The following is a 21,249-nucleotide window of genomic DNA, read 5'->3' on the forward strand; positions in this document are numbered from 1 at the left end:
CACATGGATCAGACACATGAGCACATGAATCAGGAATATGAGCACATGGATCAGACACATGAGCACATGAATCAGGAATATGAGCACATGGATCAGACACATGAGCACATGAATCAGGAATATGAGCACATGGATCAGACACATGAGCACATGAATCAGGAATATGAGCACATGGATCAGACACATGAGCACATGAATCAGGAATATGAGCACATGGATCAGACACATGAGCACATGGATCAGGAATATGAGCACATGAATCAGGAATATGAGCACATGGATCAGGAATATGAGCACATGAACAATAATAAAAGCGTCTGTTATGATGTTCAATAGTGTCAGATTTTACTGGGGATTTCTGAGTGTTACATACAAGAACTTTAAAACATGAACTTCTGAATCTTTCAGATGTTTTCTTTGTCATTTCAACTTCCTGAGTTTAGCAGATTAGCATCTCTCATACATAAATCTTCTTATCAAAATACATTTGGATGAATTTGTACAAGAGACAGGAAGAAAACAAACAGAAACCTGCATATTTAAGATTATTTTTAATATTATTATGTTTTTCTGCTTTAGAAATATCACTATTTAGTACTGATCATTTGCTTTTGTCCCATTAAATCACTGAATTACAATATTATACATATAATACAAAGCAGATTTTATCTGAAACAATATTAAAATAAATGCTCAATAGATAAAAAGTCACAATTCTCCGTTATACCGGTCCGTGAGTCCTCGACACAAATGTAAAGCCATTCTCTAATAAACTATTAAGTGCAAATGAATTTTCTTTTCAAAACGATGATTGCAGCATCCAGCCTTTCAGATTCCCCTTTCAAGAGAAGATTAAAGCCTTCCCCGAACCTTTCTTTGTCTTTTATAGTTACAAACCAAATCAACATCAGTGCAGTTTTCAGGGCTCGAATCTATCCGTATGAAAATAAACTTTATTAAAATGGGATCGGGATGAAGCGAGTCTCGGGTTCGTCCACTAGATCTCGCGGTGTAGCGAGTTCAAGACAGACTCGTATTCCACCCTTGAGTAAAGATTTCCCTTCACCAAGATTCAAATACACACAAATCATAAAGTGAGAGTGAAAACAACAACAAAATGCAAATAAATACTTGGGAAAAGAGGGAAAAACTGAAGAAACTGCACTTTAGCGGCACAGCCTTTCCACCGGCGAGGAACATCTCAAGCGGATAAAGAGAAATCGATGACGAGCAGCGCGGCGTGATGCGGCTCCTAGCAGCAGGAATATTGTGTCTTATTGGCTATACGACCGTTCCGCTCGGAGAGTTGGCTTGATTTAGTGATGACAATAAACCCTGAAAAAAAAGAACAAAACAAGTTTCTGAGAAGCCATAAATATCATGTCTATATTCTGACCCTACAGAGCAACAGTTATTAATCACTGCTCAGCAAATTGATTTAATTTATTATGGTCCTCAAAATTCTACAAACAATACCCCATAATGACAGCGTGAAAGGAGTTTGTTTCAAATCTTTGCAAATTTATTTAAAAAATTAAAACGGATCACAAGTACATAAGTATTCACACCCTTTGCCATGACACTCAACATTGAGCTCAGGTGCTTCCTGTTTCCACTGATCATCCTTGAGATGTTTCTACAACTTGATTGGAGTCCACCTGTGGTAAATTCAGTTGATTGGACATGATTTGGAAAGGCACACACCTGTCTATATAAGGTCCCACAGTTAACAGTGCATGTCAGAGCACAAACCAAGCCATGAAGTCCAAGGAATTGTCTGGAGACCTCCGAGACAGGATTGTATTGAGGCACAGATCTGGGGAAGGGTACAGAAACATTTCTGCAGCATTGAAGGTCCCAATGAGCACAGTGACCTCCATCATCCGTAAATGGAGGAAGTTAGGCTCTTCCTAGACCCGCCCAGCCAAACTGAGCGATCGGGGGAGAAGGGGCTTAGTCAGGGAGCCAAGAACCCGATGGTCACTCTGACAGAGCTCCAGTGTTTCTCTGTGGAGAGAGGAGAAACTTCCAGAAGAACAACCATCTCTGCAGCACTCCACTAATCAGGCCTGTATGGTAGAGTGGCCAGACGGAAGACACTCCTCAGTAAAAGGCACATGACAGCCATCTGGAGTTTGCCAAAAGGCACCTGAAGGACTCTCAGACCATGAGGAATAAAAAATTGAACTCTTTGGCCTGAATGACAAGCGTCATGTCTGGAGGAAACAGGCACCGCTCATCACCTGGCCAATCCCACCCCTACAGTGAAGCATGGTGGTGGCAGCATCATGCTGTGGGGATGTTGTTCAGCGGCAGGAACTGGGAGACTAGTCAGGATCGAGGGAAAGATGAATGCAGCAATGTACAGAGACATCCTTGATGAAAACCTGCTCCAGAGTGCTCTGGACCTCAGACTGGGGCGAAGGTTCATCTTCCAACAGGACAACGACCCTAAGCACACAGGATAACAAAGGAGTGGCTACGGGACAACTCTGTGAATGTCTTTGTGTGGCCCAGCCAGAGCCCAGACTTGAACCCGATTGAACATCTCTGGAGACATCTGAAAAAGGCTGTGCACCAATGCTCCCCATCCAACCTGATGGAGCTTGAGAGGTCCTGCAAAGAAGAATGGGGGAAACTGCCCAAAAATAGGTGTGCCAAGCTTGTAGCATCATACACAAAAAGACTTGAGGCTGTAATTCATGCCAAAGGTGATTCAACAAAGTCTTGAGCAAAGGGTGTGAATACTTATGTACATGTGATTTATTAGTCTTTTTATTTTTAATACATTTGCAAAGATTTCAAACAAACTTCTTTCACGTTGTCATTATGGGGTATTGTTTGTAGAAATGAGGAAAATGATGAATTTAATCCATTTTGGAATAAGGCTCAAACATCACAACATGTGGAACAAGTGAAGCGCTGGGAATACTGTCCGGTGCCCTGTACATCTGATGTACTGTATGTACAAATGTGGCAATTATGAGAAAGTACATACTCATACAAGACCATACTTGGTGTAATGCTTTGTGAGTCTATGTCAAACAGGAATATAACAGGGCAATTATCTCGCTTTACTACAATGTAACACGGCTGATCACTGAACACAGAATGACACGGACATGTTCTTGATTTCTGAAATGTACTTCATCCTTTTCTACACCTCGGAGTTAAAAACACGCTCTGTGCCAAACCCTTCTGTTTACATAAGCTAACATGCAGTAACTGCACACGTCACACAAACGCCGAGACTTAAAATCAATAGAGGTAATGACATGATAATAATCTTAAAACATACCAGCACTACAAAACTGTATGCAGCGTGTTGACCGTCTACACTGAACGCAGCTGCGCGACAAATAACTAATATAATCCAAATGACGACTTTATGCTTTTGTTCTTCAAGTGTCAGGTGATGTTTCTTCAGCTCGCAAACACATGCGAAACAATGCAAACGGATTATTAGGACCACTTGTCATTATCGATTGGACTACTGACTAATTTAAGCATCTCTGACTGACTATGGCATCACTTTGTCGGGGACTGGTTAGGATAAACTGCTGTACACTTAAATGGAGTTTTCATGGATAAATGATCACATCAACCATGTGTAATCGTGATCTCAATTACTTTTCTGGTTAACTGTGCAGACGAGATCTGTATGCATAATGTGGCCTGTTGAGGACATTCTACAGGATTGAACAAATCGAGTTCTCTCTCTCAGACAGGGTAACCTCAGGGGTTAGAGAGCTACTTCACATGTCACAGCTGAACACATGAATACTGAAGAAAAGGTCTCTTGAGCCTCAACTCAAACCACGTCACCTTGACGCTGACTTGACATATGGTAATTGCATTAATGTGGGAATGACGTTGGCAGGAAGGGGAACGTGCGATTCAAACAGAACTTACCACTTTGCCGGGTCTCGCCCATGTGCAAATAAATCCTTCTTGACAAGCGGTAACGATACAGTCTTCTAGAAAGATGAGAACTGTGAGTCTCTCGTGTGCAATCTTTTTACAGATGAGCGGTTCGAGCAAGGGCACGTCCTCCATATGAGGGCACAGCTGCGTGCCCAGGGTCTTGGCGGGGTCCGTTTTGGTTTTGGTGAGAAGGTTAAGTTTATCGCTGCTCTTGCTGCTTATGTGACCCATACTGTGATTGCGCTTGTGGTCTTTTTCGGGATGCCGATCTTTGCGGTCGTGCAGCGAGAGCGTGGCGAACTTGCTCACGCCGGTGGCGATGGGGTTATCGGAGACGGCGCTCTTGCTGTTCCCGCTGCCAGAGGCCGAATGTGGAAGGCTGTTGGAGCGTGGCAGCGCCACGGGGAGGGAACCTGGCGTACTCGCGCCACTGTTGTTACTGCCATTGGTGCTCGGGTTGTTAGTATTCGTGATCACCGCGGCACCGCTTCCTGTGGCGGGCGGACTGGTGGCATTCATCACGTTAGTGTGCGTCCTTGTCCGGGACAGGGGAAGGTGAGGGAAGAGGATGTCCTCCGTGAGGTCCCATAGGCAAAGCTGAGTGTCCTGCCCCACCGAGCCGAAGCGGTACGTGACACTCACCGGCCTGCTGTCCGTCGAGTTGCGTTTGGAGAGGCGTGACTGCGTGCTGTTAGCCCGGTCCCGGCCAAAGTGGATCTGATCTTGGAAGTCCTCGTCGCTGCCGCTGAACTCCATGGGGTCACTCTCCTCCACGCTAGTTGTGTAGTGATCGAACGCCACAACGCTAACCCAAGACTTGTGTCCGTGTCCACGTGCGATCACCCGACAGTCCAGGAATGACCACACGGTCACTAAATCGTCCTCACCGCCTGCTACGATGTACTTGCCGTCCGGGCTCCAACACACACAAAGAAGCCCGCCGAAGTAACTTTTCATGGTCCCGTGCAGTTCGACCGCATCAAAGTTAAAGACCCGCAGGAAACCGTCCTGACTCACGCAGGCCAGGAACTTCCCATCGGGAGAGAAGGCAAACTCGTTCAGCGCTCCCTCCCCGACCATCCACTTGAGCAGGGGGTTGCGTGTGGACTTGCTCTTGCAGGTGTGAACAGCGTAGTTGTTGCCCTGCTTGAGCAGCTGGTAATGAGGCGCTGTGGTGCCGCACGTGTGCTCCACGTTATACAGGTACATGTTTCCACTGGAATGAGCGACTAGGAAGAGACTCTCGGAGCCCGGCACCCACTTCACACACGTTACTCTGGATTTATCTATAAGTCTCTGAGTGTTGAAGAAGATGAACGGGAGAAAAGCAAAAGAGATCTGTTACGATATGTAGACAATGCCTCCAACATCTAATACAATGATTTACAATCAACAATATGTAATAATGGCAGCACTTACTTCTTCATTAAAGAGTTTGCTCGTCTCTTTCTTGATGGGGTCGATGAGCTGGACCTGCCCGGCTGAGAAACCCACCAGCAGCGAGACGCTCTCGGCCGTGGCGGTGAGATGGTTGAAGTCATGACACGTGGGCTGCGTTCCCTTGTATATTCTCTTGTCTATCGGCTTACTCAAGTCAGCAGCCTGTGGCCACAAACACAGAACTCAAGACTTTAATACCAGCAGAACCTCAAAACAAAAGGAAACTTTTAAAGTAAATACTGTATTTCTAGGCCATGTGGTTCGGTATCATCAGCACAGCAGGACCGACACAAGACCGGTTTACTGCTACACCACTCCTCCCTAACAGGGGCACGACTCCTCCCTAACAGGGGCCATTTAATACCAGAACCATTTAAACGGTACAATATCATCAGCTAATTTCAGTACCATATTACAGTATGTTGTCATTAACAAAATGATATGAGATGTGACAGTTTTTAAAACAAAACTCTGGATATGGCAAAATGTGATCATTAAACAACAGAAGGATGAAATGTAATTAAATATTATACAGTCATGTGCGCTGCACGCTACAGAATGTACAAGAGGTGCTGCTGTTTTATGATTCCCACAAACACACTCACGCAGGCAGACAGACAGACACACAGACAGACACTCACGCAGGCAGGCAGACACACACTCACGCAGGCAGACAGACAGACACTCACGCAGGCAGACAGACAGACACTCACGCAGGCAGGCAGACACACACTCACGCAGGCAGACAGACAGACACTCACGCAGGCAGACAGACAGACACTCACGCAGGCAGACAGACAGACACACAGACAGACACTCACGCAGGCAGGCAGACACACACTCACGCAGGCAGACAGACAGACACTCACGCAGGCAGACAGACAGACACTCACGCAGGCAGACAGACAGACACACAGACAGACACTCACGCAGGCAGACAGACACACACTCACGCAGGCAGACAGACACACACTCACGCAAGCAGACAGACAGACAGACACTCACGCAGGCAGACAGACAGACACTCACGCAGGCAGACAGACAGACACACAGACAGACACTCACGCAGGCAGACAGACAGACACTCACGCAGGCAGGCAGACACACACTCACGCAGGCAGACAGACAGACACTCACGCAGGCAGACAGACAGACACTCACGCAGGCAGACAGACAGACACACAGACAGACACTCACGCAGGCAGACAGACACACACTCACGCAGGCAGACAGACACACAGGCAGACAGACAGACACTCACGCAGGCAGACAGACAGACAGACAGACACACAGACAGACACTCACGCAGGCTGGCAGGCAGACAGACACTCACGCAGACAGACAGACAGGCAGACACACTCACGCACGCACGCACGCACGCACGCACGCACGCACACACGCACACACAGAGAGTCACTTTGATTGGCAGGTCTGGAGCGAAACAGCGCGTGACATTCACACATGACGAGTTGAATAATCTTTAATAAGTGTTTAAATAAAAGAGTGCCGCTCTCACCTTCCGGACGCCTTTATAGATGTAGAAGTAAAGCTCCCGGCCCACATTAAAGCAGATTCTGTCGCCGTTCCCGGACTGGTCGTTGACGTTGACGAACGTGACTCGGACGGGGTTCGAGCCCTGAGAGTTGAAGGGCACGCGGTTCGGTCGGCTGTATTCGGAGTGCGTGAGAAGTTTATACGCACCTTCCCGCGTGCTGAACTGACTCTTGATCTCGTTCATCTCCTTTCCTCCTCCATCCGCCGCCATCTTTAACATTTACATTCATCTTCCTCAGACCCGGATCTGACGCACCGCGCATGCGCACAAACATCTACTTACTAATCAAACACAAGCGTTATTATTGATGTGTGTGAGCGTCTGTGTGTGTGTGAGACAAAATCTCAAGTCAATGGACTTAATTGGCATGAAAGTTTCAAAAACAATGTTGCCAAAGCATCATATAAATTAAATAAAAGCAAAATATATTTTGTCCAATAACTTGGACAGTATATAATATAATTATTAGTAATATATAAATAACAGCAATATATAAATTATTATTATTTATTTGACCACATCACATTGTGTGAGACAAAATCTCTCTCTCTCTCTCTCTCTCTATGTGTGTGTGTGTGTGTGTGTGTGTGTGTGTGTGTGTATGTACAAATATATATGTTATATACAGATGCAAGGGAATGTAACACAGAAGAGGTAGATGTGTTGGATAAATATGAATAGATTAAACTGTGTAATGCACATAATTATTGCTCAATGGGGCAGTTTTAACTGTTCATGAGATGGCTCTCCTGAGGGGTAAAATCTGTTCCCGTGTCTGACGGTTCTGGTGATCAGAGCTCTGAAGCCCCGGCCAGAAGACAACTGCTCAGAAAGGTACTGTGTGAGTTCTTGAAGCGGGGGCACCAATAATCCTCTCAGCAGTCCGAACTGTCCTCTGTCTTCTGATGTCTGATTTCATAGCTGAACCAAACCAGACAGTTACTGAAGGACAGACCCAATGACTGATGAGTAGAACTGGATCAACAGCGTCAGCGCCAACCAGAGGCGTTTCCAGCATTGAAGGACATCCGAGGATTAGCCCAGACCATTTTATTTTCACACTAGCAACCACTTCCCTGTAGTCCAAAGCTGGTGAGAGGGTATTCTTTGAGTTTTGCTCTGGCTGGGCCTGTTTCTACAGTTCCTAAATCTTCCACTCTAGTACTATCCTCAACATCCTCTCTCCTCCCTGAATCATCTGTGATGCAAAAGAACAGATACAGCACATAACTTATTGCAAATCAGCTTCAAACAACTAATTCATCAAGTGCTACATATGTCAAATTGTAGATCAATACCATTGAAGAAAATGTATTGGGAAGAGCAGATCAGTGGGACTGCCCTAAGATCTATCATGTACATTAACATAAAGTCATCACAAAAGAGTTATATTATAGTGAGTAAAGTGAGGTAAAAAAAATATTTAATATAAATAATTTATATTTTTTTGACATAAATAGTCAAAATGATGTATAAGATCCTAAGTTAAAGCAATACATGAATGACTTTAAGTTCATTGACACACCATGGCATCGAACTGTATATAATTCTCCATGTTCATCTGTCAAAATCCTTTCATTGGGATCATTTAGATAAACAATGTTTCACTTTTAACTTTAAAGTAAAGTGACTGATTAATTGTTTCCATGCCTGATTCTGGCACAGCTGCTGCACAGTCTGTAGCTCATCTTTGCTCTACAAAACCATTTAATCAAATCAAAGTGTATATTTCCTACAAACTAATATCACAAAACAAGTCACACATACATTATGTTAATGCTTATTGGTTATCCTTAGAGAAAACAACACATGATAAACAGTGTTACAGTGTAATACAGTGAAAAAGACACTCAATTAGCACAAGATAACATGTAACATGTATATAAATAAATAACATTTCCAACATTCTTTTGAATGTCCATGAACTAAAATAAAATAATTGATGCCATGAGTGAACCTTCATTTACTAATACTATTATTTTGAATGGTCATGGAAGATGAAGCAAAGTCATAACAATTTTACCTGGTCAGAAAAGAAGTCCGTTAATTTACCTGATGAACTTTCACCTTTGGCTGACCCTTTATGCATCGCAGGGCTGATGTGTGCTTCACTTGCACCTTTATTAGCAACTGACACATAAGTGCATCTTCACATGTCAATCATTCCCACGGATCTCCACCTGGACGAAAGCAGAGGGATTATTTGTGCAAATCTTCTGTAAATGTGCATTTTTCTTTAGGCATTGTTTCCACCCATCTGTCATTTGCAACTGTTTAATGCCGAACACAAGCGGAGAGATTGACAGGCAGCATTTGGCCAATAGTTGCTGCAAGCCTCTTATAATCGACCAATTGGTGTGCGAGAAGGCGGGACTTACAAAGAGGGCTTACAGCAATGCAAACATGCGCGCGCACACAATAAAGTATTAGACCAGATACACATCATCATACAACTACAGCTGAATCCCGGACATTTTCGCAAATTTAGAAATCCCGGCCGGACGCATTTTTAAGGTCCGAAAAAGAGGACATATGGTCACCCTACTACTGTGGGTGAAAGCCAGCCTGATGATGATCTTCAGACTTTAAGGACCAAAAAAAAAAAAAAAAAATCCCCAAAGCCTAATTTTTGCTGTCTTTCCTGCTAACTGCTGTTTACTCGCCATAAGTAACGATAGTTGATGTTAGCTCCTCCCCTACCTGCTGCATATTCAACAGAGGAAGAAACGGAGTCGCCCATAGGCTACCGACAGCAAAGGAACTTATTCTATAGGCTAGATTATTTTTAAGATCCATGTCTATTTTACAGGCTGTATGCAGTATGTGCAAAGCCAAAGCACAATGAAATAAGGAAACTTATGATTTCGGGGGTTTACAGACTATTGCCCGGTTTCATATTGGTCAGTCAACTTTTCAAAATACATTCGGGGCTGAAGCAAAATAATTGTATTGATTGCACACACACACACATTATGCATACAGAATGTAATCTGATTACAATACGTTTGCACTTCATCATTATGCATATCTGTGTTAAATTACAAAAGGATGCATCAATCTTCTAGTAAACATGTGTTATGTTTGACCCTCACAGCTGTAATCGACACGCTTCTGACTCCTGAATGCACTTGGTTTCAATTTACATTTTTATTGATTCATAAACTTAACACAAAGGGGGCGGGGGGCACCTGAGACTCGTAGTGACGGATTAATTGACAGCTGCTGTCAGACTCTATGTCATTATTATTCCTCACACGGTCGCAAGACGACATGTACATGAATCTGGCGTGGTGAGCTGGAACCTGCTTACGTCAGCTGTCACCGCTTACGTCACGAAGTACCGCAACAGCCAATAGGAAAATTCAACTGCAGTAGCCACCGTTCAACCTGAAGAGGGCAGCACTCAGACGTTTTTACACCATATATTGTAGAATTAAAACACTTTATATACAAATGTCAAAAAAATTACTTGAATCAATGACCAGTACTAATAAAGCCCCATGCTTACAGATCATTAACTAAAAAAAGTTGGTTTAGGGTTTAGTTACCCTTTAAACGGAATCGTCACAAGAAAATTTTATACAAATAGATATAAAGCGATAAGTTTTACGAATAATAAAAAAAAAATTGTATCAATTATATTTGTGCTTTATTACTCAAACTCGCTGTTCTGAATTTACTGCAGTGATACGCGGCAGACTGACCTGATCTCAGATCATTTCACACACATTCAACACAATTACTGACATCACACACAATAATTAATGTGCGTGATTTATCGTCCTCCACATTTTCTTGGTCGTTTAAATGTCCTGCGTGCAGCTTCCAGCCCGAAACGCAGCAGTTTCAAATGGAGGAATAGATGAACCGATACTTAGATACAACGGAATGGCTTCAGAAGAATTTAAATATAAGACACACGTGATATAAGTCTTTTTAAGATGTGCGTGAAACCGTGTTCTGAACACTATCGACTCTTTAATAACATATAACGTTTTTATTTCCGTTTCATTAATCAGGAGTAAATTATTGTCGAGATCTAAGACGGCACGGTCACATGGTACCTGTAACATTTCTCAGCGCTGGACAGGATGGGCCAATCACAGTCATTTATTATTACTGGAGTTAAAATGAGGCGTATTTTCAGTCACAGGCGTGAATCCTTGCAATTATTCTTCATTAAAAATATCTATCCATTGTAAAATGTCACCAGTTTTGCTCACGTCCAGCAACAGTATCAATTTTTATATTTTTTTGTATATACCTAAAGTATAATTAAAATGTTTAATGTATTTACGTAACAAAACTTGCATAAAAGAACAATGTTGTCAGTGACAAATTCACATCCTTTTTCAATAAACTAACTTTTAATAGTATTTTTAAATTATATATATATATATATATAGAAAGTCAAAAGATTGTAATTTCTCTTGTATATTGGACCACTGACTTATAGCAAAAAGTCCCCAAAGACACACTTCATTAGAATATTACATATATTATTATAATAAAGGAGTGACACCAAATCAGCTTTATTTGAAACCATCATGTCAAGCTTTAATCAACTTCCATTTTCCATCTAAAACATCCATATTCCTTCCACTAAAATCAACTTCCGTCTCACAAATCCAAACAATACATCGTCCAACCTGCTTCTGACTTTCTAAACTCGTCCCAGAAAAACATTTTACATGCAGAATCACCATTTCACTACGTCAACCGTTAGTCTACCACACTATTAGCAATGATTAGCATAAGTGAATAGGATTAATTATGGGTTATTAGTGTTGTGGTTTAGGAATGATCTAATCCGTGCAGAGGACGGCGACTCCACGCTCATAGAAGTGATGAGGGTCTTCTTTAGTGGCGATGTCAAAATCAACCGTGAATATGAGATCAGCACGTGTGAAGTTCAGATACACGGGCAGAGTGACCTGTAGGTATACCAGAGAGAGAGAGAGAGGTTAGATATCAGGAATGCCGGCACGAGTGACGTCAGTGTTTGTGTCTCATGACTGACCATGTTCCTCTTCTCAGTGTTGCTCTGCTTCAGCCAGTGCAGCTGCGTCAGAGGAAGTTCAGTGGAGATCGTGGCAGACAGAGAGAGCTTGTTGTTCGCACACGTGGCGCCCTGAAGCTTCAGTCCTGTTTACAGACACACAGATTAACAACAGATTTACACAGGAGGAATTCTTGGACTCGTGTTCTGCTGGCCGCCGTCTCTCACCCTTGATGCCGAAGCTGCAGGAGTCGAGCGCCGCTCCCTGAGCCGACGTGACGTTCACCTCCAGACAGAGTTCCTCCAGAGACCAGCTGTTGACCTGAGCCACATACTGACGTGTGGCGGTGATGTACGCCTCCGGAACAAACAGACTGCCCAGATTCACGTGGATGTTCTAAAGAGGATCAAAACGTATTGATAAACGGTAAATGTTTACGTTGAACTCTACTGATTTAAATGCCGCACACCATCGGCACGTACAGTCGAAGTGAACTGGTTTATTTAATAAGAAGCGTTTGAGCTGAACCTTGAGCTCCTTCGCGCCGCCGCTGGCCGCTCCCTGCGAGATCTGCTGCAGCTGTTTAATCCTCTCACTGAAGTCGGCGATCCACTGGATGACCGTCATGGCCGCAGGGACGGTGTAACGACACCAGCTGCGAGGGAGAATGCCTGAGGAAAACCACATTTCAATCATCTTTTGTATAACGCTTCATAAGATGAGCACAAATAAAGTGTTTGACACAAACATGTTACCTTTAACGAGGTCATTGATGAGCGTACGCAGGTCGTTGGTCTGTTTTCTCTTCCCCTCACACACCTGCACTACATCCGTGAGATCCCGACGAACGTCCTGCAGCATACGGGAACCCATCTTCACCTCCCGCTCGAAGAAACGGAACAGAGGATCCTATAAACGGAGAAATGCCGTTATTCACATCAGTGATTGTGGCAGCTGCCGTCTGAAAACACGCTGCCTGAGAGGAACCGTGTAAAGACTAGAGCTGTCAAAGTAATCACATGCCCATTAATGAATACATCACAAGTGATCACATGTATAAACATCTGCTGAGAAAGGCCCTGAAACAACAATTATCCCATTTATAATACATGATAAATAAAAAATAATAGAATATATAATATAGTACTTTAGATAATTAAAATGCATTATTTTATTGTGGCAGACGAGCTTTGATAAGATAATACACAAGTGGCTTTAGAAGGTGCTTTTATTCCCTAATTACTGAGCAGAAGTGTAACACAGGCCTTCCCCAACAAAACATTGAGCAGCTGAATTCCTCGATGTGTTTGTGTCATTAGCGCTGTTATTACTGAAAGTCAAATGTAGAGATGCTTCCAGAACACGGTCATTAGTGAACATCTCTGAGCAGAGTTTCACTTACTGCCCCCTGCTGGAAACTGACACGATCAGTCATCTACAGACCTTGTAAATACAAGTGAGGTGTCATGATTCGGTCCAGCGCTCAAGCGTACCTTGATGTTCTCCACAGTGCGTTTGAGAGGACTGACGGACTCTGGGATGAGCTGCAGCCAGTTGCGGGCGGTGGTGAGCAGCGTTCTCATCCAGGCCGGTTGCGCGTCAGATGAAGACGGCGTTCGCTGCTTCTTCTCCGTCTCATACGCCAGATCGTCCTCATCCTCCAACATCTGCATTTTCAGCAGCTTCCCCATCATGTCAATGCCTGATGGAGCAGCAGTGGAGGGAACAGGTTAGGGAAGAGCAGGAGGAGGGGTTTACTCTTGCTAATGTAATGCTTTCATTGCAAACACATTGCGCGACTCCTAAAATGGGCGGGGATTAGCGGCACCTCGTCTCTAATGGTGCTTTCACGCTTGGTTCGATTGTTTGGACCGCACCCGGGTTTGATTCCTCACACCTCCCTCTGCTGGTCTCTGTTCACATTATATAATTTCTGTCCGAACGGCGTTCCGATTGAGCCATCAACGCGAGTACAAACGGCAGATGTTTACCACTGTAACTACAACAACTCAAGACGACATCAGTTTCACTGTGTTATTAAAGTATTCATCTCTCTGGATTTACCACCAAAACATTTCATGCACACAACGACACCCGTGTTTGTCTCCGGCAATGATGGGAGGAAAATTAGCGTTTGTCTGCCGTGAGCCCACGGATGCAAGAGATGTGAAGAACGTGAGCTGCAAGAAACACACTTATTATATTTTTAAGGACAGTCTAAAGAAAAGCCGCCATTGCTCATGTCGGATTCGCTGTTTGTTCAGAGGCGTGCAGTGGGACCCCGTCTCGTGGGACAAGCGCATGTAAAGACTTTTCATTCGTCTGAAAACTGTGCAAGAATAATGTCGTCTATGCTGCAAATAGAGGTGCTGTGAGTTTAGTGTGACTCTGCGGGTTCAGTAATAAATATCTTGGTATTAAAGAAACAAAGACGAAAATAATGAACTCATAAAATAATACAAGACACCCTAACCCTAAAATTGAGTTCCATTTTCTTTATGCAGCATAAACTGTATTAGCAAAACACAATACAAACACTAATTTAATTAATAATTGTCTTTAGTTCTATTAATAATTACTTTTAGGCCATTCGTAATTTTCCACACGCGATCGTATATTTACGGGATGCAAATGGGGCCGCTGGAGAGTTATTTTATACACATTGCCCAGCCCTCGTTCACTCCCGTGATATGGTTTGATTGCGTTCATCTCAGCAGCGAAGTGTTGTGGAGTTCACATGAACCCCAGACGGTTCCCGGGTGCGCACCTAAAGAGCCAGAGTGAAAGCACCCTAATTGGCCAGGTGTGCTATATTTTAAACTCTTCACTATGTGCTTTCAATCCAGTGCAACGTAACACCCTCCTTAAATATTTTAGGACCGAGCATAATAAAAAAATAAAATTTTCCAGGCCTGGAAATCACAACTTTAAAATTCCCTGATATTTCCAGGATTTCTATGACCGTGGGAACCCCGAGTCCTATCCTGCACGGCCGTACATGGTCAAGCAAGTGTGTCCTGCCCCGTCAAGATCAAACTTCTGCAGAAACTGACAGCTTGAACTCAAGAAAGAGAGGTCAGAGGTCATGGAGAACCCAATGTCTACATTGCACCCAATACGGGTAAGACGTGCAGACGCTCGTACCTTGAGTGGTGAGCAGGACCTTCTCCGCGTTGCTCGGCAACCCCAGCCAAGATGGCGTCTGTGTGTCTGGCAGCATCTCGACCCAGTGCATGAACTCTTCACGCCTGACAAACACACAAGGAACACGTCACGAGAGTGCATCGCCTGCAGTGTGACTCAAACACGGAGACAAATAAAAGTATGTTTGTGCTGACCGGATGCCGTCGGGCATTTTGATGTCCTTGTGTCCGTCCACTTTGAGCGCCAGCTTGAACTCGCTGTCGAAGCTGCTGGTGGTGAACAAACGATCAAGGAAGGTGATGAGCAGCCGCTGGTCAAACTCATTATCGATGCGGCCGCCGTAGATAGACTGAGCCATCAGGGTCTTCAGCGCCGCCCACGGGATCTTATCTGGAGAAATGTTTTGACGTCCCTGTAGAGAACAACATGCAGTTCAGCTGATTATCATCAATTACGGTTTCACTCTACAGCAACATGCCTCTAATCAGACCGGAATACATGAACACACTCTGACCTTTGCGGTGTCGTCCAGCCAGGTGTCTACAGTGTCACAGGCGGACCGCAGATCAGACTCTCCAAACTCGTATTTCTTAGACCAGCCCAGCGGTACATAACGCAGTCGCTCCTGAATGACTGCATGGAACCAGGCCAAGAGGAAGTACAAACGAGCTCGTTCATTTGGAGACTGCGACAGAAAACAGACAATATGATTGACGGTTGAACTGCTCAATGACAGAGAAACAACAACTGAAAACTCACAGCGGTCGCTCACCTTGCACATGCGGGCCACTGGAATATTGCTGAACGTGCGCAGCATGTTGGCCTTCACGCCAGGAGGCGGCTCGAAAACAAAGATGCGTCCAGCACGCAGCAGGTTCACAGGGACCTGAGGGAGATTCAGTCAGAGTCTGTTGATAAATGTCAATCATTCTTCATGACATTAAACACAAAACACAATGACCTCTGACCTTTGGGTTGATCTCCATGGTGAGGAAGAGACGGAAACTAGCGTGTGGCTGCATGGAGTGAAGCTTCTTCTCCAGCTGCATCAGCCAACCAGGAGCCAGATGGACGTTCTCCAACATCACCCACCTTCAACAAACCCAAGAGAACATGAGCCCCTCCTCATCCTCATCATCATCATCATCATGAGTAATGAGGGATCGGTCACTCTCACCTGCCGGACTTCACGGCTGTGTTGATGTCTCTGTCGGCTTTATTGAATCCTTCAGCAGAACCTGAAGGTGTGTGTGTGTGTGTGTGTGTGTGTGGGGGGGGTGTTAATAGACATTTACGCTCTTCACAGTTTAGATGTTTGTGGAAATTGAAGGTTCTTACCAATGGAAATGGAGGTGATGTGCTTGTTCTGTTCGGCAGCGAGATCCCGGACCAACCCGCTGGCATCATAACCCGGCACAGAACACATGAGGACTGGCGTTCCGGGCTTCACCTGTAGATTCAAACATCTCCATTAATGCATGACCAGCATCCATCACACTGACAGCAAATAATCTCCAGTTCATGATGAGAAGAGTGTGAAACCTAAACTCCAGAGTCTCATCTTTACCTCACTGTCCACAATGTTGGCCAGGTCAAGCGGCTGTTCAATGATGGCCATGAAGTTTTCTCCCATGACTTTAGACACAAAGATGTGTGTCATGGCCAACAGACGATCAGGTCTGAACGCTTGAATCAACAGCAGCTGATGCACAGCCTGACCAATCACAGCTGAGGACAAACATCAACACACACATTACTTCTGTACACTCCAACAAGACGTTTAGTGAGAAAACGCATGAACACTTACTGGACGCCTTCTCTTCAGTCCACAGATACGGCACAGACAGTTCTGGAGAGTTGGTCTCAATCCACATAAAGAATTGCTGGAGAACAGAAACATTTCACATTTAGACACCGTATCAACCCATGTGATCCAATTCATTTCTGTGACAGTGGAATGGATGGACGGTCACCTCATCAGCCTGAACTTTAGACACCAGTTCATTAAACGCCGGCAGACGGCTGAGGCGCACCATGGCTTCTGACTGCTCGGTGGTCAAACCCTTCACCTTCGGCACGGTCGTCCCACTCAACACAATCTCCTTTCCACGCAAAAAGTGCTGGAACTCTGCGTCAAATGACGGTTCGCTGGAAAACACCAGGGCAGAGATAACAGGAAGTGATTACATTTATACAGCAGGGCCGCCCCATCTCACACTTATAATACTCAAAGTAAATTTGGGAAATCTAAAAGTTTTGTTTCAGTCTTGATGTTCTCGTTGGTTTGTACCTGGTCAAGCCCTTCAGGTTGATTCTGGCGAGCAGCATAGCAAACGTGATGTGATCCTGATGCAACATTCCTCGAGCAACTCTGTTAAAAGCAATCTGAACAGAAAAACAACACATCACAATATATTACAACACAACTACATAACACTCCCTAAATAAGTCCTAGGACATCTACCTCCTCTTGGGAGTCTTTATTTGTATTTTCTCCCCAATCTGTAACGCCCAATTCCCAATGTGCTCTGAGTCCTCGTGGTGGCGTAGTGACTCGCCTCAATCTGGGTGGTGGAGGACGAATCTCAGTTGCCTCCGCGTCTGAGACCGTTAATCCGCGCATCTTATCACGTGATTGAGTGCGTTACCATGGAGACGTAGCGCCTGTGGAGGCTTCACGCTATTCTCCGCAGCATCCACACACAACTCACCACATACTCCACCGAGAGTGAGAACCACATTATAGTGACCATGAGGAGGTTACCCCATGTGACTCTACCCTCCCTAGCAACCGGACCAATTTGGTTGCTAAGGAGACCTGACTGGAGTCACTCACCACACGCCCCACCGAGAGCAAGAACCACATTATAGCAACCACGAGGAGGTTACCTCATGTGACTCTACCCTCCCTAGCAACCGGGCCAATTTGGTTGCTAAGGAGACCTGATTGGAGTCACTCAGCACGCCCTGAATTCAAACTCAGGACTCCAGGTGTGACAGTCAGCTTCAATACTCGCTGCTCTTGGAGTCTTTCTGCTTGTTTCTGAAGGCCTGTCATACCTCTTGGCCACGTCAACACTCCTAAGTTTTAGTTTGAAAACCTTTTCTCTAAGTTTTGGCCTTCCATCATTGAGATGGCATTGTTGACAGCAAAAACTGAGCTTTTCTTTACTCTGCCAAGTACATAAATTTGAAAACGTCTTCACATTGTAATGTGGACAAGGAAAATGAAGATATCTGAAAATGACTAAAATGTTGGGTCATGTGACGCAGCCATGTGATCCATTCAACCAAAACAATCAAGATGGCAGCCCACGTGGTAGAGCCGTTGTTGTGCCTGATATTTACTTTTTTCTTAAAAAGATAAATGTTTCTTTGTACAACTTTCACATTGCATTCCTTCAAAGGCGACAGGAAGTTTACTCAGAATTGCGACGGAACATGAGGACAACTGAGTTTCACACGGTTCATGGAACAGCGATTTTGAAACCCCACATACTGCGAGTACTGTAAAGAGTGTCTGACCTGGAACAGATCTTTAGTGATGTGGGACAGGCGCTGTGTGTGGTCGCTCACACTCTTAAGGTTAGAGTTCTCGTATAACACCGTGTGGTAGATATCCAGGAAGAAATGCAGCGAGTACTGATACAAGAAATGCATCTGAGAAAGACACAAAAACAGCGTAATGAAGAGGAAGTGTAACGGCCGTCACAACAGACACACAAAACCATAAGTCACATTAGATATGTTCTGCCTAGAGGAAATCACTTGAGCATTATTAATGATCCAGATGTTTGTGTCACCTGGTTTAGAGACTCCATAGTGAAATAGATGCTGCTGCAGGCCGAAGACAGAGACAGATACTGCTGAGACACCGTCTCCACTTCCTGCATGATGATATCCGTTTCCTCCACCTTCCTGGTCACTTCTGCTGCTTCCTTCTTCAGGTTCTCTAGAGTGGTGATGATGGTGTCATCGTCCAGGATACGACCCTTGACCTCGTTCAAGGCCTGCAGCAGAGATTTCTCCAGTTGACGCAGACGCAGCTGGAATTCACCTGCACAGACGGTGGTCATGTCGACATTATTAACAGTCCCTTCCATAGCAATCCGTAAATGTGCTGTGGCGTTCCCAGTCACTCACCCTGCAGTTTCAACAGGTCTGATCGTTTCTCGTCCACGTCTGGACGCTCCGCCTTCAGGACCTCATTGAGACACTGACTCTGCAGGCTGCTGCGGTCACGGTGAAGTTCACAAAGGTCACACGTGAGCAAAGATCTGGTGGGAACTCAACCTGTGAAGACACGTCAATCAATACATGCTTGTGTGTTTCAATACTGATTTATAATTCACAGCCAGTCTGAAGACAATGATATCCATGTCATCAGATCATGTACCGTTGGGTCTCGTGTGGAGAGGAAGATGACAAATGAAGGAGACAAGTCGATGTCCTGATCTCCGAGGGTGATGAGAACTCGCCCGCCGGTCCTGCGCACCTCTCTGTTCAGCACTGGGTTCAATATGGGGTCGTAACTCTCCACATCCTAAGAGACGATTGCGCAAACCCTTGAATCATGAGCAATAAATGATCCAAATACCAACAGACTGACACAGTTGACAGACATTAAGGCATGATATAGATAAAGCTGTTCACTGGAGGATTAAAACATCACAGTTTTTCTGTAAAGCTCCTTTAAAATGATACAAATGACAAGACACAAAGTTTCTATTGTGTGTGAGTTTAAACATGGACATGAAATTCTCCGTTTGGTACATTCAGGTCCAGACCAGATCAACCAGTTCCATGAACGGCTCCATACCTGCACCAGCAGAGGGTTGCCGAATCTCAGAGCACTCTCCAAATTCTTCCTGAAGGCATCGTCCAAAAAGCTGGTGCGTGTGATCTTTTTGTCTTTGTATTCGTTCAAGATGAACTCAGTGGCTTGACCTGATGGATCTATTATCAGTGGATACCTGCAGAACAAAGTCATAACCAAATTACCCATCTTCACCCATGTCAAGTCATAGCAGTACTCTTCCCATGTACTCCGATGAGGTGCATGAGGTCACTCGCGACACTCACCTGTTGAATCTCTTGAGCATGATGGCGTTCTCGGTGCAGAGGTCATCAGCGGGCAGCGAGTTTGCCTGCCAGCGCAGTCGCTCATCAGCATTAGACAGATACTCCGTCCTGGCAATGTCTGTGCGGAACTGGTTTAAAAAACAGAAATTGACTTTAATAAATGTTAAACACTGAGGATTACTCTGAGGCGGCGCGTTTTAATCCTCTGAGGTGTCATCTTCATGGTCGTGTACCCATACCTGAATATTGGCCTGTTGGAGATGATGAGACCAGGTGGTGAAGAGGTTCTGCCTCATTTGCTGTTCAAAATAGCCAGCGTAAGCGATGAAGGCAGCCGAGAGGAGACAGTCTCCAGCGATGGTGGACATCTGATTCTTGAAGGTCTCGCTGGTCTTTTCCCAACGCTCTCTCTCGGCAGATAAACTCTTCAGCAGAGCTGTACTGCGGTTCACCTGCAGAATAAAAACACAATTACTGACTGCTGATCATCATGCTAGTGACGTCAAATGTTCTGAACATACTACAGCATCTTAAACTAGCATACACTGCGCGCGCACCTTTGGTAGCCATTATAAAAGCAGTTAAATCTTGTGCTAATCGTCTCAATGTGCTAAAGTAATGAAAGAGACACAAGAGGACAAAGAGAAAGAGAGAGCAGTCCATGAGGTCCCTGGTGTTGTACCTTTGCCTCCACAGCGGCCAGATCCGCTTTAATGGCCTGAGCTTCAGAGATCAGCACGGCGTACTCCTCCTTATAGCGAGCAATGCTGGCCTCCAGATCCCTGATCATCTGCTCAACTTCCTCCGCCTTCGTCTTGTTGTCTGTAGCGTCATCCTCCAGTTTCTGCAGCTCATTCCTCAGAGGCTCGACCCGCTTCAGCATGTCTGCGTAATTCAACTGAACACAAACATCTGTCATGACCAGAGTCACTGCGGTCACAGCAGAGGTGCAGCAGTCCAATTCATGAGTTCATACCTGAGCAATTGCCCATTTGACCATCGGCCCACAGGCCAGAGACGCACGGTTGACCTGCTCGTAGTTGTAGCTGGGGTTGGACATGTAGTTCTTCTTCATCTTCTCACGGATGGAGTCACTGTGATGAA

The 21,249-nt window shown here is 44.8% G+C and overlaps 2 protein-coding genes across 2 annotated transcripts in view; both read right to left on the reverse strand.

Moving 5' to 3' along the window:
• Positions 1–354: 354 nt before the first annotated feature.
• LOC127662070 (WD repeat-containing protein 20-like) lies at positions 355–7,149 on the reverse strand. The gene is made up of 4 exons (XM_052153037.1): positions 6,881–7,149; positions 5,344–5,526; positions 3,913–5,220; positions 355–1,335 (listed from the first exon to the last, which is right to left on the reverse strand). Exons 1-4 carry the CDS (start codon positions 7,136–7,138, stop codon positions 1,282–1,284), a joined length of 1,803 nt encoding a protein of 600 aa, XP_052008997.1. The 5' UTR covers positions 7,139–7,149; the 3' UTR covers positions 355–1,281.
• A 4,288-nt stretch (positions 7,150–11,437) lies between these two features.
• LOC127662068 (cytoplasmic dynein 1 heavy chain 1-like) overlaps positions 11,438–21,249 on the reverse strand; it is a 32,022-nt gene continuing 22,210 nt past the window's right edge. The window contains 27 exon segments of the mRNA XM_052153033.1: positions 11,438–11,853; positions 11,940–12,064; positions 12,147–12,315; positions 12,448–12,590; positions 12,675–12,828; positions 13,413–13,621; positions 15,064–15,167; positions 15,258–15,475; positions 15,578–15,748; positions 15,836–15,949; positions 16,032–16,155; positions 16,241–16,301; positions 16,402–16,513; positions 16,631–16,791; positions 16,871–16,946; positions 17,037–17,211; positions 17,354–17,448; positions 18,589–18,723; positions 18,867–19,120; positions 19,207–19,302; positions 19,305–19,356; positions 19,460–19,606; positions 19,883–20,036; positions 20,146–20,273; positions 20,385–20,597; positions 20,828–21,043; positions 21,122–21,239. Coding sequence (XP_052008993.1) covers positions 11,725–11,853; positions 11,940–12,064; positions 12,147–12,315; positions 12,448–12,590; positions 12,675–12,828; positions 13,413–13,621; positions 15,064–15,167; positions 15,258–15,475; positions 15,578–15,748; positions 15,836–15,949; positions 16,032–16,155; positions 16,241–16,301; positions 16,402–16,513; positions 16,631–16,791; positions 16,871–16,946; positions 17,037–17,211; positions 17,354–17,448; positions 18,589–18,723; positions 18,867–19,120; positions 19,207–19,302; positions 19,305–19,356; positions 19,460–19,606; positions 19,883–20,036; positions 20,146–20,273; positions 20,385–20,597; positions 20,828–21,043; positions 21,122–21,239 — 3,853 coding nt within the window. The 3' untranslated portion in view covers positions 11,438–11,724.

This window comes from Xyrauchen texanus, chromosome 22, assembly GCF_025860055.1.
Source record: "Xyrauchen texanus isolate HMW12.3.18 chromosome 22, RBS_HiC_50CHRs, whole genome shotgun sequence".
Classification (NCBI taxonomy): domain Eukaryota; kingdom Metazoa; phylum Chordata; class Actinopteri; order Cypriniformes; family Catostomidae; genus Xyrauchen; species Xyrauchen texanus.

Bases quoted from the DNA above. Each gene is read 5' to 3' on its own strand.
- LOC127662070 (XM_052153037.1), bottom strand. From the start codon at position 7,138: ATGTTAAAGATGGCGGCGGATGGAGGAGGAAAGGAGATGAACGAGATC. The intron at 5,527-6,880 runs GTGAGAGCGGCA...TTGTGGCCACAG, and splicing joins TCTATAAAGGCGTCCGGAAG to GCTGCTGACTTGAGTAAGCC. The intron at 5,221-5,343 runs GTAAGTGCTGCC...TTCAACACTCAG, and splicing joins GCAAACTCTTTAATGAAGAA to AGACTTATAGATAAATCCAG.